This window comes from Eretmochelys imbricata, chromosome 3 (genome assembly GCF_965152235.1).
Source record: "Eretmochelys imbricata isolate rEreImb1 chromosome 3, rEreImb1.hap1, whole genome shotgun sequence".
NCBI lineage: Eukaryota > Metazoa > Chordata > Testudines > Cheloniidae > Eretmochelys > Eretmochelys imbricata.
Genome location: NC_135574.1, coordinates 125,708,362 through 125,721,361, shown reverse-complemented (window position 1 = coordinate 125,721,361; position 13,000 = coordinate 125,708,362). Strand labels below are relative to the sequence as shown.

Here is a 13,000-nt window from a genome sequence, read left to right as displayed (position 1 = left end):
TTCTGTTACTTACACCCATTCACCTTATTTATGTGCTTGGGGCTGCATGGCTATTCACGAAGGCACAAGTTGGCCTAATTATTTCATTCTATATAATTTCAATTAAAATGTGACTGGTTAGGGGCTTCTGTACATGAGGTCAGATTCTGATCTGTTTCACCAGTGAAGTCAATGGAGTTACTCTGCCTATGTACATGGGCGGAATCAGGATATTTGCCCTGAAGCTGGATATTTCAAATCCCCAGCCTGTCTCTTAACTGCTTTGCTCAGATATGTTGGATCACACCACTTGAGCAAGCTAACAGTTGTTTTCAGGAATGCAGTTGCAGCAGTAGACCATGCTTATTTAAAATCTTAGCTCTCTGTTTTCTTTAGTTGAATGAGACTTGAACAAGGCAGCTGAGTTAGATATTCTATCCAACTTTTGGATCACATGACTGTGGCTTTTCTGCTGCTACTTTAAATTACTGTCAGCTTCTGAACTTCTTGAGGCAGAGGCTTGAGGTCTTGTTGGTGTAAGATGAGTGAAGCTATGGGCCATATTTGGTGAGCTCCACTTTGGTTATCTCTTTCATGCTAAATCTGAGAGTTGAATTATTTCCCACAGCTGCTGCTTTCTTGGCTTTCTGAATTGCAGAAAAGACCTGAAGAGCAATCCAGAACTCAGGAGGTGGTGAGTTTCCTTCAACAAATCTTCACAACATCTCTGCATCACCCACCCTCCCCACCAGAAAAAAGAAAGAAAGAAAGAAAAAAGTTTATTTGAGCCCTTGTAATTATTCTGTCTGGGAGAGGAGCCAAGGTGTCGAAGTATCAAAGTGAAATTCAGAAGAGTCAAGAGCAAGCAGAGACTTGAAGGGGAAGAAAGGGAAGTAGAAAAAACACTTGTCTTTATCATGGTAATAGTAATGAAGCTGAGCAGAAAAAGCCCAGACAATGGGCTAGGTTACTGTACTATAAACTGCTTCCTGCCACTGAAATTCACAAGTCACCTTTACTTGGCTGATTAGAGAACTACAAAGCCAGGCGAGCTGGTTTTGACTTTCTGTCAGAAGCTCGCCAATACTTAACATTTCTGATATTCAGGGCTGCCCTGTAGACACAGTTTTTTTGCTCCTGAAAAATGAAATGTGGACTCAAAACAAAGGAGCTGCTCTGTGGGTTTATTGATTACAAATTATGAATGATAACATTTTGGGCCTGACACTGCAAGGTGTTGAGCACCCTTAACATTCTGATTGACTCTGATGGGAGTTGAGGCTGTTCATACTAGTCCTTCGGTGTCAGTTAAATGTGGGGTGTATCCCAAAGATTTATCTTGCTGCCCCTCTCCAAAGTCTGTAGGCTGGCTGGCCCTGTGCATAGTGGGGTGCCAAAGGTGGATGGGATTCTGTCACACTTGGGAGGGGGTCAGTGAAAAATTATTTCACAAGCCAGGCTCCTCCCCCACTACCCTACCCCCAAAATGACAAGGCCAACTCTGTACCTTCTTCTAAGCTTTCTTTTAAATCCAGTGCCTCTGTCCATGCAGTTCACTTCAGGGATCCAGCCCTTCAGGGACACAATCAGGCTTTCTAATCAATTAGCTTAATCCTGCTGTAAACTTGCCTATTTGCCATTCATGTCAATGAAACCTTGGTTACAGTGATTCTCTCACCACAAAAGCTTTTTCAAAACAAAACAAAACACCTATCTGTCCATCTGTATCTGTCTACATGGCTTTAAAGGCAAAACTATAAGACAAGGAAAGGAAATGTCCGCAACAAAGAAACACCCTTTTCATAACCAGACCAGTTAAAATAACTTAGTCAGCAAAATGTGGAAGGATTTTTGGGTGACTTTTTTTACCGTAATAATTTTCCTTCAGGGTGGAGAAATTACTATTTTTTTAATTATTTCAGTAGATGAGTATTGATGTATTTGCTCTCTATTGTATAACTTTTATGCACATGAGTAGTCCCATTGAAATCAACGTAAAGTTACACACATTTCAGTCTTTGCAGTATATGACCTTTATAAATGGTTATTTAAATTGCACCATAAATGTACATAATGCTTCATAGCATATACATATATATATGAATAATAAAAGGCTCTGACCCTGCAATGAGCTCCACATAGGCAGATTATTGAAGCACAGGCATCTGTCCATGCAGAGGTCATTAGAGGATTGAGAACATAGTATATTAAGTCAATTTTTCTTAAATAAAATTTAAAACACATACACTAGCCATTTGGTATTTACAACTTATCTCTGTATATAAGTTGTGTATAACTTCATTAGCTGTTTTGAGCATGTATTCGAAATGACTTTTTGTCTGGTCTTTTACATACAAGGGCTATGCAATGATGGGGGTACAGTACAAGTAACGAGAACAGGTTTTTTTAAATGTACTTGAGCAGTCCATTGAGCATATAGACTGGGACAAGTTCTGCTCTTCATTTCACTCATATAAGCCTATTGATTTTTATTGGGGTTGCAGAGAGGGTCGAATGTGGAAGGCACTGTATAGCGGGCCATTTACTTCAGTCATTGATTAAAAACTGATCCTGTTTCTAGGGTCTGATGGAAAGCCCATTGAAGAGAGTAGAAAGACCCCGATTCACTTAATGGGCTTTGGACTGGGCCCTTAAATAGCTCAAAACTCCAGAAACCAAACCATTTGTATTAAAAATAAAACAACTTTTCTATTTTGTTTTATTTATGGAAGTGTTATTGGCTAACTCAATCCCTGGGTGTTGAGAATTGTTCAGGTTACAAAGAAGGCCAAACTTATGAATAAATTAGAAGAAGATTGAGCCAAAGGAGATCCATGTAATGATAAAATATGATTACAGCTAAAAATTATTATTCAGGTGTAGTTATTAATGTATGAAGCATTTGTATGCTATGCAAACTGGGAGAAGTGTACTAGTGGGTGGACTTGTGGGTAACCAGACCAGCCACAAAGTGATAGGAATGAACTTTATCAAAATAAGAGGAAGGCACTACCTCTTAGGATAAGCTGTTTCAGTGCACCAGACAGCTAGAACTTTAGGGAAAGCTAAATGCAGCTGGAAGCGTGCTGCAGGTGACTGTGAATATTAAAAGTATCAGTGTTTTTAAAATGTATGTTATATGAAAACTTACGTTTCCTTTGATGAAAATTAAACTAAATTAAAAATTTACTGGGCTCATGCTGATCTGACATACGAGGTGTAAATTGACTTCTGTATTGTTACTATGGGTTTATGTCACTGTAATAAATTAGACTGTTTCAGTATTGGTAGTAGGACCTATTGAGTGCAAAGCTCAAAACTTTTTCAAATAAATCAAGTGCATAGATATTTCAGGAGGTAAGAGTTAGTACAGAAACCTAAAAGTAATCATCGTCTTTCATTCTTCCTGAATATAAAAGTTGCTTTGAATTTTCAACCTTCTGCTCAATAAACTCGTACTTTGTATAAGTTGTTACATGCTATTTTTTATTTACAGTGCAAACCTTTCAAAAGGACTGGGAAGCATTTCCACCATGAACGACATCTGATTTACTTGCATCATATGTATCATCTCGCCCTTCTTAATATGACGTCTTCCAAGAGGTCAGTTAATGTTATGAACAAACTGTATGAAGATGTTTGTGTAAGTTAAGTCAGGACATTTTCGTGTGCTGTATTTTTCTGTTTTTAACACACAGCTGTGTTAGCTGATATAGTTCATAAGTCACTTAATGGTCTACACGTGAGGTTGGAATACCAAGTCTCCTTGGAGTCATTGGTACAAATCCTAGGAGGGCTGGCTGAGCCCTTCATCTTTCCAAGGCAGATAAACTAAAGATGGGATTCCAAGGGGGACTTAAGTGCCCAACTGCCATTTCAGCCGCCATGCAGCTTTTGTCTCTGGTGTCGACTCTCATTTGTAACCTCACTGCTGGAAAAACACAGGCACAGCACGTAGTCTTAGTAGTCATTCTGGGTATGTTTACGCTGCTGTTAGACACTGGTGGCTGGCCCATGTCCACTGATTCAGGCTTGCGGGGTTTGAGCTAAGGGTCTGTTTAATTGCAGTGTAGACATTTGGGCCTGAGCTCTAGGACCATCCCACCTTGCAGGGTCCTAAAACCCAGCCTGACCCCAAATGTCTACACAGTCATTAAACTGTCTCTTAGTCCGAGCCCCTCGAGAGCAGCTGCAGGTTTTTAATTGCAGAGGAGACATACCCTCTGAGACCTGACAGACTTGTACCACAGTATGACTTTTTAGGGCACTGTATTTAATGGCCTCTTTCTAGTCACAGGCTTATAGCAGCATTGCAAAATATGAAGTCTTGGCCCGCTAAGCCAGACTTTTATTAGACGAAAGGAGAGGGATAGGAAAGAAAAGAAGTAAGGTGGGGGAAGGAAGAGGGATGGGTGGGATGGGAGAATAAAGTCTCCCATCCCAGGTGGTATTCGGGATTCAGACGTAGCCAGTACAACTGGAGATGCCATCTGGGTCCCTCTTTCTTGGCCTGGTCTGGTCAGGACATCTCAGGATCAGGATGAAGAAGGTCCAGGCTACCAGGAGATGGCAAGGGTGAAAATGATGGAGCTCGTTTCTCCCCTTTTTTTTCAGCCAGCCAGCATTCCAGTAGCCTCTGCTAATTTTCAGCCCACCGTCTCTTTTTTAGGACCCCCAAAAAGTAGCAATGGGCAGAATAGTCCATTCCTTCATTGTTTTGTTCACTCACTAGGCGTACTTTCCAACGCACCAATTTTGGTTCATTAATTTCTGGTCTTACACTTACCAGGCATAATTTTAATACAGTCCTTGAGTTTTATATCAGTAGTCCTTTGTGTTTGGACTATTTCAGTCTCTTGCTTTTGCACATTTTCCTATCAACATTTGTTGCTATAGGTTCTTGTGACCGCTAATAAACTTTCTTACAGTATTTACAGTTAAGAACACGTTTACTGTAATTGTGCAGGCCCCCAGTTATTACAACACTACTCCCTGGATTTAGCATCACGTGTCAATGACCAGTTTGGGAGAGCAATGCTACAGTTCATATTTATCTAAGAACTCCTCATCCACCCTCCATCTGGTGGGACACTACTTGCTAATCTCCCATAAGTGGGAATGCACAGAGGGCCTCAAACAAGAAAGAAAGTGAACTGTCATTCTTCAAGAGTCATCTCTGTGCATTCACACTACCCATCTGCCTTCTCCTCTGCCCCAGAGCTCTATATAACATGAGGACTCAGTCGGTAGTTAGGGAGAAGGAACTGAGGTAGTTGCAGTCCTTCATTCAAAGTAGGGCAATGATGTCATCCTCTCACAAAATCTTTCATGTGTCCTCCCAGCAGACACAAGTTTTCAAGGTGCTTCCGTATCTCAATGTCAGATGCCATATCTGTAAGTGGGAATGGACAGAGGTGACTCTCAAAGAACACTATTTAGGAGTTATCATTTGAGCTGGGCAAATTTTTTTTTTAGAGAATGGTAAATATGCCCAAAAATGTAGTTTCGGAGCGACCAAATCTATCCTCTAATTCAGGTCATATTCAGTAAGGAGTTAGAGCTGAATGAAAAAAGAGGGAAATTTTTTTAATAACGTCAAAATGTTTCATTTCACAATGATGTTTCATTTCAAGTTAAATCTATCTGAAACTATTTTTTCCAGTTTTTCATTTTGGTGAGAAAAAACAATTCAGTTTTGATTTGAAATTAACCAAAGCGGGATTTTTCCCCCCCTTAGCATGGCCACCAGTTTGAAAAATTAAATATTTGCTCAGCTCTAGTTATGATAACATCTGCTGTGTATTTAAAGAGTGATGATCCTCACTGCTTTCTTCTAAATTTGCTTTTCTCTGTTTGGTGCTACCTGGAACAGGCTGCTGGAGAAAAATGGCCAGTTTGCAGTTGCTGAAAAAGAGCACAGTGTCCGTGATCTGGTTAGTAGTCAAATGGTCATTGCTATCATCTATACCTTCTGCATAGATTACTACTACTGTTAATGCTGTTTTTCTTAAGTGTTTTAATGAATAGTTCACCAACGCAAAGTAATAACTAAAGCGCTTTTCTTGACTGTCACTACAAATGCTACATGTCTAGAATATGATTTTATTTTAAAGCTTTAAAGCAGTATGCTTCAAAGTCCAGACTGCATATCAGACAGATCAGTGGTAGGTATGTGGATTTGTGCACTGGCCTTTTCACCTTACAAAACCACCACACAATTTGTTACAATTGATAGTCTCTGTAGAGGCCCAGGATTGAAATATTAGGGTTCAGGCCAGAGGGTCATTAGTAGAACTATGTGCGGAAGTTTTCACAATTCCTATATGTATTATGCCTGAATCAGTCCACACTATTAGCTTCCTACTTACCTAACAGCTAAAATAAACTTCAAACTAAATAAACTAAACCCAGGTGAAATCTTGACTCCATTAAAGTCAAAGGCAAAATTCCCATCAACTTTAGTGGGGCCACAGTTTTTCTCCTCCCTCATTTTCAATCTCCTTTGCAGTATTACATGTTAGCTAAAAGCAGGGGAATGGAGTAAGGCATTATTAGGGGACTTGGTTATACCTAGGCTTGGCAGAATTTGATTTTTATTTGTTTATAATTTTGACAAATAATATCAATATTTATTTGAAAGCTTTTTTTTTTTAAGATCATTATTGTTTTTAAGGTTTCACAGTTGCAGGAAATTACACAGGGGCCAGACAATGAGAGTGGTCAGACAGTGGTTATTTAATGACAATAGACATTGAGATTCAAAAAGTTAAAGCTTTTATAACCAGTAAAACACAAATTGTCAACATCACATGTCAAAATACACAGAGTAAATATTCTTAAAGCAAACGTATAAGTTCTCAAGCAGAATTTTTCTTACTTTGCCCATTTTGATTATTATTGATGGAAATATTTTTTCTTGTGTTTGGGACTGTGGATGATAAAATTGATGATTACTGACATTTACTGATAAAAATTTTATCCTTCCAAGTCTAGTTATACAACTTTAAAAAGGTGTAGTGCGAACATGACCTGTGTCCCCACCACGTAAGTGGGACCTAACACAAGAGAATGTGAGCAGTGATGTAGAATAATATAAATGTATTGTAAAATAAAGATTGTGTGACTTCCCCTAGGCATATATTCTGTTAGAAGCATACTTTCCACACAGACCAGATTAAAAAACATGTTGTTGTATACAATTGTGTGTAAGAGATGGTTTTCACTAAAACATTTTCTGAGTCTTTTGGACATTACTTGCATAGATTACTACTACTGTTAAGAAAACAGCATTAAGTGTTTCAGAAGAGAAGTAGGACCAATCTTTCTAGACCTGGATGTTTTAGAATTAGGTTCCTAAATCCATATTTAAGCCTTGATACTGCAAATATGCATCAGTGTTTGCAGGATCAGGGTCTTAAATCACTAAATAAGTAACCCGTTTTTCAGTGGAGATGTGGGTGCTGAGCACCTGTGAAAATCAAGTCACTTGTTTAATTACCTAAATATGGGTTTTAGGTTCTAACTCTAAACACTGCAATCTTAAAATGTTGGGCTTGAGTATGCCACCTTTTTTGTGCATGAAAGTTCTCTTTACATCTCCTTTGTACACTTGCCAGTTTTTATTAAGATCTTGAGTCATCAGTGAAGCCCACTTACAATGAAATTGGGGTTTTGTTTTTGATTTTTTTTAATAGAAAACCTTTACTCTTAGCAGAGGCTCAGTGTAATGGGAATTGCAGTTTGCACATTGCATGGCACAGAAACTGTTAGGAACTTTCATTCTACTTCACTATAAATGGAGTTTGTCTGTATCTTACTTCACCATAAGCAGTTTCCTCTGTCTGTCTGAAATTACAACTGGTCAAAAAGTTATTTGCTAATAAATAATTTAGCAATTAATGGGGAAAATGTATAGAATAAATCATATACAAATTATTATTCCATTATCTATAGAGCTGGTCAAATAATGACAAAATGTATAAGTGAATAATCTATTTCAATACATATGTTAGAATTCATTGGATGACTCGATCAGGACATTCAGGTGGCTGAGGACAGACATTGGGATGGATTTTAAACAGCAGGCCAAAACTTTACTAAACCTAGCACCCCTCCCCAGTGTTACTGCCCTGTTTCCCTGTTCCAGGCCTAGAAGAGGATCCAATGTGGGGTTTACAGTGCTCCTATCATGTCGCCCATACCACAGGCTAGACTCTGCACTGCCTACCCCTAGGATTCAGATTGCTCTGCTGAATCCTCTCACTCTCCTCCTTGTGAAGAGGATAGACGTATCAAAGAAGGACCTGGCTCTGTGCAGACTTCAGGTCTCCCTTTTCCCCATAGGCCTGAGGTCCATCAGTGAAATTCCAGGTTTCTTATTTCTGGGTGCTGGCCCTTTTGGCCTTTTATCTGCACTGGACACCAGCTACAAGTTGCAATGGACTAAGTAGTCATACAATTCCTAATGTTAAGTCCTATTCCTATTTAACCTAACTGTGTCTCCGTGAGGCTATGAGGAAGACGAAAAAAACTCAATCACCTACAATTTGGCCCTGATAAGAAAAATTCCTTCCTGACCCAGGTGATTGGTCAGATCCACAACATCCTAAAAACACAGGTCCTATACAACTGGAGAGGGAGGGTGAGTTCAGCTAAAATGGGGAACCAGGCTCAAGAAACGCTGGACACAGGTTTAAATTAGAGATTGTGGGGAGCAAGAAGATAATTGGCTCCTGTCTCCTTCTAGCTGGCCAGTGGGCAACGGAGCAACCAGAGGGGTCTATATTCTAAAGATGTCTGGTTCCACAAGGAGCTAATCAAAACTCTCCGACCCAGGAAACTGGTTTGGTGGTCTTATTGTTATGAATAATTCTAACAGTTCTTATTGTAACATTGTAGTTATGTGTTATGACTAAAATAATGCAAAAACTCTTCAAGGCAGAGAAACATTCCCCCCCCCCCCCCCCCCGGTCCAATCCTGGTTCCACTGAAGTCAAAAGTAAAATTCCCATTGACTCAATGGAATCGGCAGTAGGCCCTATGTTTATAAAATGCCATAAAAAGGTGGCACTAGATTCATTTTCTAATAATAAAAGCTATAGAAATATATGAAAGCTGAAGGGAGACTTTGAGGGAATAAGCCAATCTAATTCTGGTAAAAATCATCTCTTGCATTCCCATTTGATGTATGACAGATTATTAGCATAAATAAGAAATGTTATTTCAAATTAAAAGGAAATAATTTCTCTTCTGTTCCAAATGACTGGAGATGCCTGTTTATTGAAAAATACCAAAAAGCATCACAGTCCACGAAGGGTGTATCTTACTCTGGATAATGGTCTTTATTACTACACTGGTTTCAGGTATTTATGATGCTGGATTGAAAAGGAAATTTCATTAACTTTTCTTTCAAAGTGTCTCCTGCATGGTTCACTGAGCTATATCATGGTCTGGATTTTATAGGTACTTCAACTGGATATCAGGTCTGCGTATGACCCTATTGGCATGATTCCAGCTGAAGTAGTGGTCACAGAACAGCAGGGAGAGCGTCTCCTTTAGAGTCTAAAACTGCTATCTGTCTGAAGAGGATCATCTAGTTCTAGTAACTAACAAATATGAATCACAATATGAGGTTGAATTGAACATATTATGTTGCCAGGTGCCTTGTTTCCAATATCATTTGGGTTTTTTTGTTGATTTTTTTTTTTTACAAGAACAATTTGCAGTGTTCTGCTTTGAAAATGCAGGGCTGCTTTGTGTAACCTCCTCTTGTGCTTCTGTTATCCCAAGATGGAATACTTGTTTCCAAGTCATCATAAACAACCTGGAAATAGCTCCACTGAAAGAGGAATAGAGGGAAGCACGTTTCCCATTTTGCTAGATAGGAAACCGCATGAGCAATGTCACAGGGGCTTCTCCAAAACACGCCTAGTTTTTAAAGAAATGAAAAACAATTCAAAGGAGAAACAACATGAAAATAAAGGAGCTGTTGAAATGTGAGTATGCTACGTGCTTTGCCTATGCTCTTTAATTTAGACTGGAAATAGAAATTTGTTATATGATATATAATAAGGGTTCCATCCCCTTATTCCTTTTGTAAATTTTACTTGAAACATTGCAGCTCTTAAGAGTGATCACACATTAAAATACATGTAGGTGTGAGCTTTCAGATACCCTCACTGGTGAATATTCAGAGCATCACACCCTGGTGCTTGCTTCTGAAGTTAAGATTAAACCTGCTGTGCAAACTCAGGATACATTTTAAAATGTCCATAATTTTGTTATTTTGAAACTAGATCTCTTCAAGCAAAGCACATACTCCTCATCCAGGACTATGTGCCATGCATACCAAGTTGGAAATTTTAAAATCAAGCTGATATCGAGTTTATCTGACTGTAGGAATGCTTGTTAATATATTTCTTACCAGTCAACTGTTCTCATGTGCAAATAAAATCCATGTTATCTATTCTGGAGTTAAAATGCACCCAAAAGTTAAAAGAGTATGAGAAAAAGATTGGATATTCTCTATCCAAAAGAAGAAAATGAAAAGCAAAAATCATAAGTTTAGAACAGAAAATCTATCTCAACCATAGTTATGAGGTTGCTACCATAGCACTGTAATACAGATAAATACACTGAGAAATTATTTAGATTGGTAATTTCTACTAAGCTTTTCTAAAGATGTTTTGGATGTGTCTTACAGTTTGGAGGATCAGAAATACAATAACAATGCCTTTGCCCCACAAGAAATGATCACTGTGCCTCTCTCTTACCATGGAAGATGTGGTTCTGAAAAAGCCAGATGTGGCATGTATTTTTATTTACTCTTTTGTCCCCCATCAGGTCAGTGCTGTATAGCCTGGAGGAGCTGTCATACACTTTTACCCCATAGATTAAAAGTTCCTTGTAATACTCTGAGAACAGAGCTATTATAGCATCAAATTCTACCTTCCAGTGCACACAGAGGGCTCCCCTTGAGATCAGTGGAAGCTGTAAACACAGAACAAAGGTCAGAAATTTGGCCAAGTGACCAACAAATACATGCAGAAACTCAGACATTGGCGGGGTGGGGGGAGATCCTTCTTTTCACTTAAACTGCTCTATAGGAGCATCATTCATCCACTGCTTTATCCCTTTGAAATGGTGGGAAGTCAGGCAGAGGGGAGGATTGAATTTGCAGTTACTTATGCTAACAAGCCCAGCATACCCTGCCACAACAAAGACACAGTCTGGGTTTGGCAAATGTCTTACGGTTCACCACCAAGAAAGCTTCTCCACCTTTAAGAGGTTCATCAGAGCAAGACCCTTGCTACCAATCCTTTTGCTGGCCAGTAGCCTTCAGGGTGAGTGGGACTATATTGGGGCAATGAGGGGTGGGTTTATCAGAGCATCACAAGGAAGTTATAGGGGTGAGCAAGGCATGGCAGGACATATGGAGCATGAGGCAGGGAGTGGGCCTGCTGGGGAAGAGGGAGAAAAGATATTAGTGAACATGGGGAGATTACAGCTAGAAGGCAGCAGGGAGTACTACTACCCTCTCCACTGGATGGACCTATTGCAGATTGCTGGAGAATTAAACCACTTTGAGCCAGAGAAGAGCTATAGATGTTCTCCTGGTGGAAAGCCTAAGGTTATTGGTTACAGTTGGCCAAGGCACCAGGCTGCAGCACCCACGGACTGGTGCCCCATGTTGGGCTGTCTATCAAGGGAAGAGGACAGAAAAGTGCTCGTGCTCACCCACCTTATACTTCTGTATTTCCGCCTTCCCTTAATGTGGCTATTTATCTCCCCAACATTCATGTTTCCCCATGTCTTCTCCACACTTCCGTTTCTTCCTTTCTGTCCCACCGTACAAAACACTTTTTTCATACATCTCTAGCTCTGTAACAGTGTGTGGAGGATGACATATAGTCAGTGTGTCCAGTAGTTTTCTTTGGCAAAACCATTTGGCTGTGACAAATTACTGCAATAACTTTAATATTTCCCATTCCTGTACATCTATATCAGCTTAAAGAGGAGTTGATGTGTGAAATGAAAAACCTGAATTTTTTTTTTAATTTTAGAGAACCACAGAAATACGAGGAAAACAGTGAAAGAGTTTGAAGAGGGAATATTTTAATAAGTTCCATCTAAAAGTTATTAAATCTTGTCCCAAAAAAAATAGAAAACTAAATTCTCCTGTGAAAAACTATCATAGCAAATTTGGAGACTAAAACCAGTATTTACTGGGAAAGAGGGATTTTTCATCTTGTTTTGTGTGCAAATCTCAAAGCAATCCCCTACTACTCTAGTCCCATTGTGCCCAGTTTTTACAAAGGGAATCGCTCCTCCCCTGCAACTGACCTTCAGTAGGAGTTGTATGAGTAAAGACTGCAGGACCCTGACCTTGAATGTTACCAACATCTCTGCCAAACATTAGAATGAGAGGATGGGCTTCTACAGCCATCTTCTACTTTAAAGTAAAGCCTACAGCTTTAGCTTTGACAATCTCCCATTTAAAAAAATCCCTTTGCTCATATATAGGCCACTAGTATAGTTTTATTTGGGGGCATCAGAAGTAGAGCAAAAATTCAGAATTTTTGTCCTTTGAGAAATTCCAATACTTTACCATTTTTATCCCAAATTGGGACAAAAAAATTGAAATATCAGTTCTTTTGCAAAATGGAAATTCCAAAAAAAATCAGTTTGGAAATAGCAAAAGAGTTTCTCATTTTTTATCAAAATGAAACGTTTCAACATTCCCAAATCAAAAATGTTTCATTTTGGTGAGCTGAACTGAACCTCCAAAAAAGATTCATTTAGAGTCAGTTCAACAATGATTTCCATTTCCTTAGTGTGTTGCATGGCTTTATGGGAGTTGTCTGATCTCCCCATTCTCCGTTATAGCCCAGGCCACCTGGCCAGACTAGATCACCAATGATGCAATTGAAGTGATGTGAGACTCAAGGCACACCACACAACTCGGGCAGGGGGGTGACCACGTTGTATGCTGGGAGATGTACTCTGGGAAGGAAGCTCAGCC

General features: G+C 39.3%; 1 protein-coding gene across 1 annotated transcript in view; it reads left to right on the top strand.

Annotated features, from left to right (window-relative positions):
- Nucleotides 1–13,000, top strand: part of LOC144262406 (uncharacterized) — a 38,656-nt gene that overhangs the window by 24,831 nt on the left and 825 nt on the right. The window contains exons 2-5 of the mRNA XM_077812166.1: nt 608–673; nt 3,476–3,582; nt 5,852–5,912; nt 9,769–9,974. Of these exons, the coding sequence (XP_077668292.1) occupies nt 608–673; nt 3,476–3,582; nt 5,852–5,912; nt 9,769–9,974 (440 nt within the window). The remainder of the gene's footprint in view (nt 1–607; nt 674–3,475; nt 3,583–5,851; nt 5,913–9,768; nt 9,975–13,000) is intronic.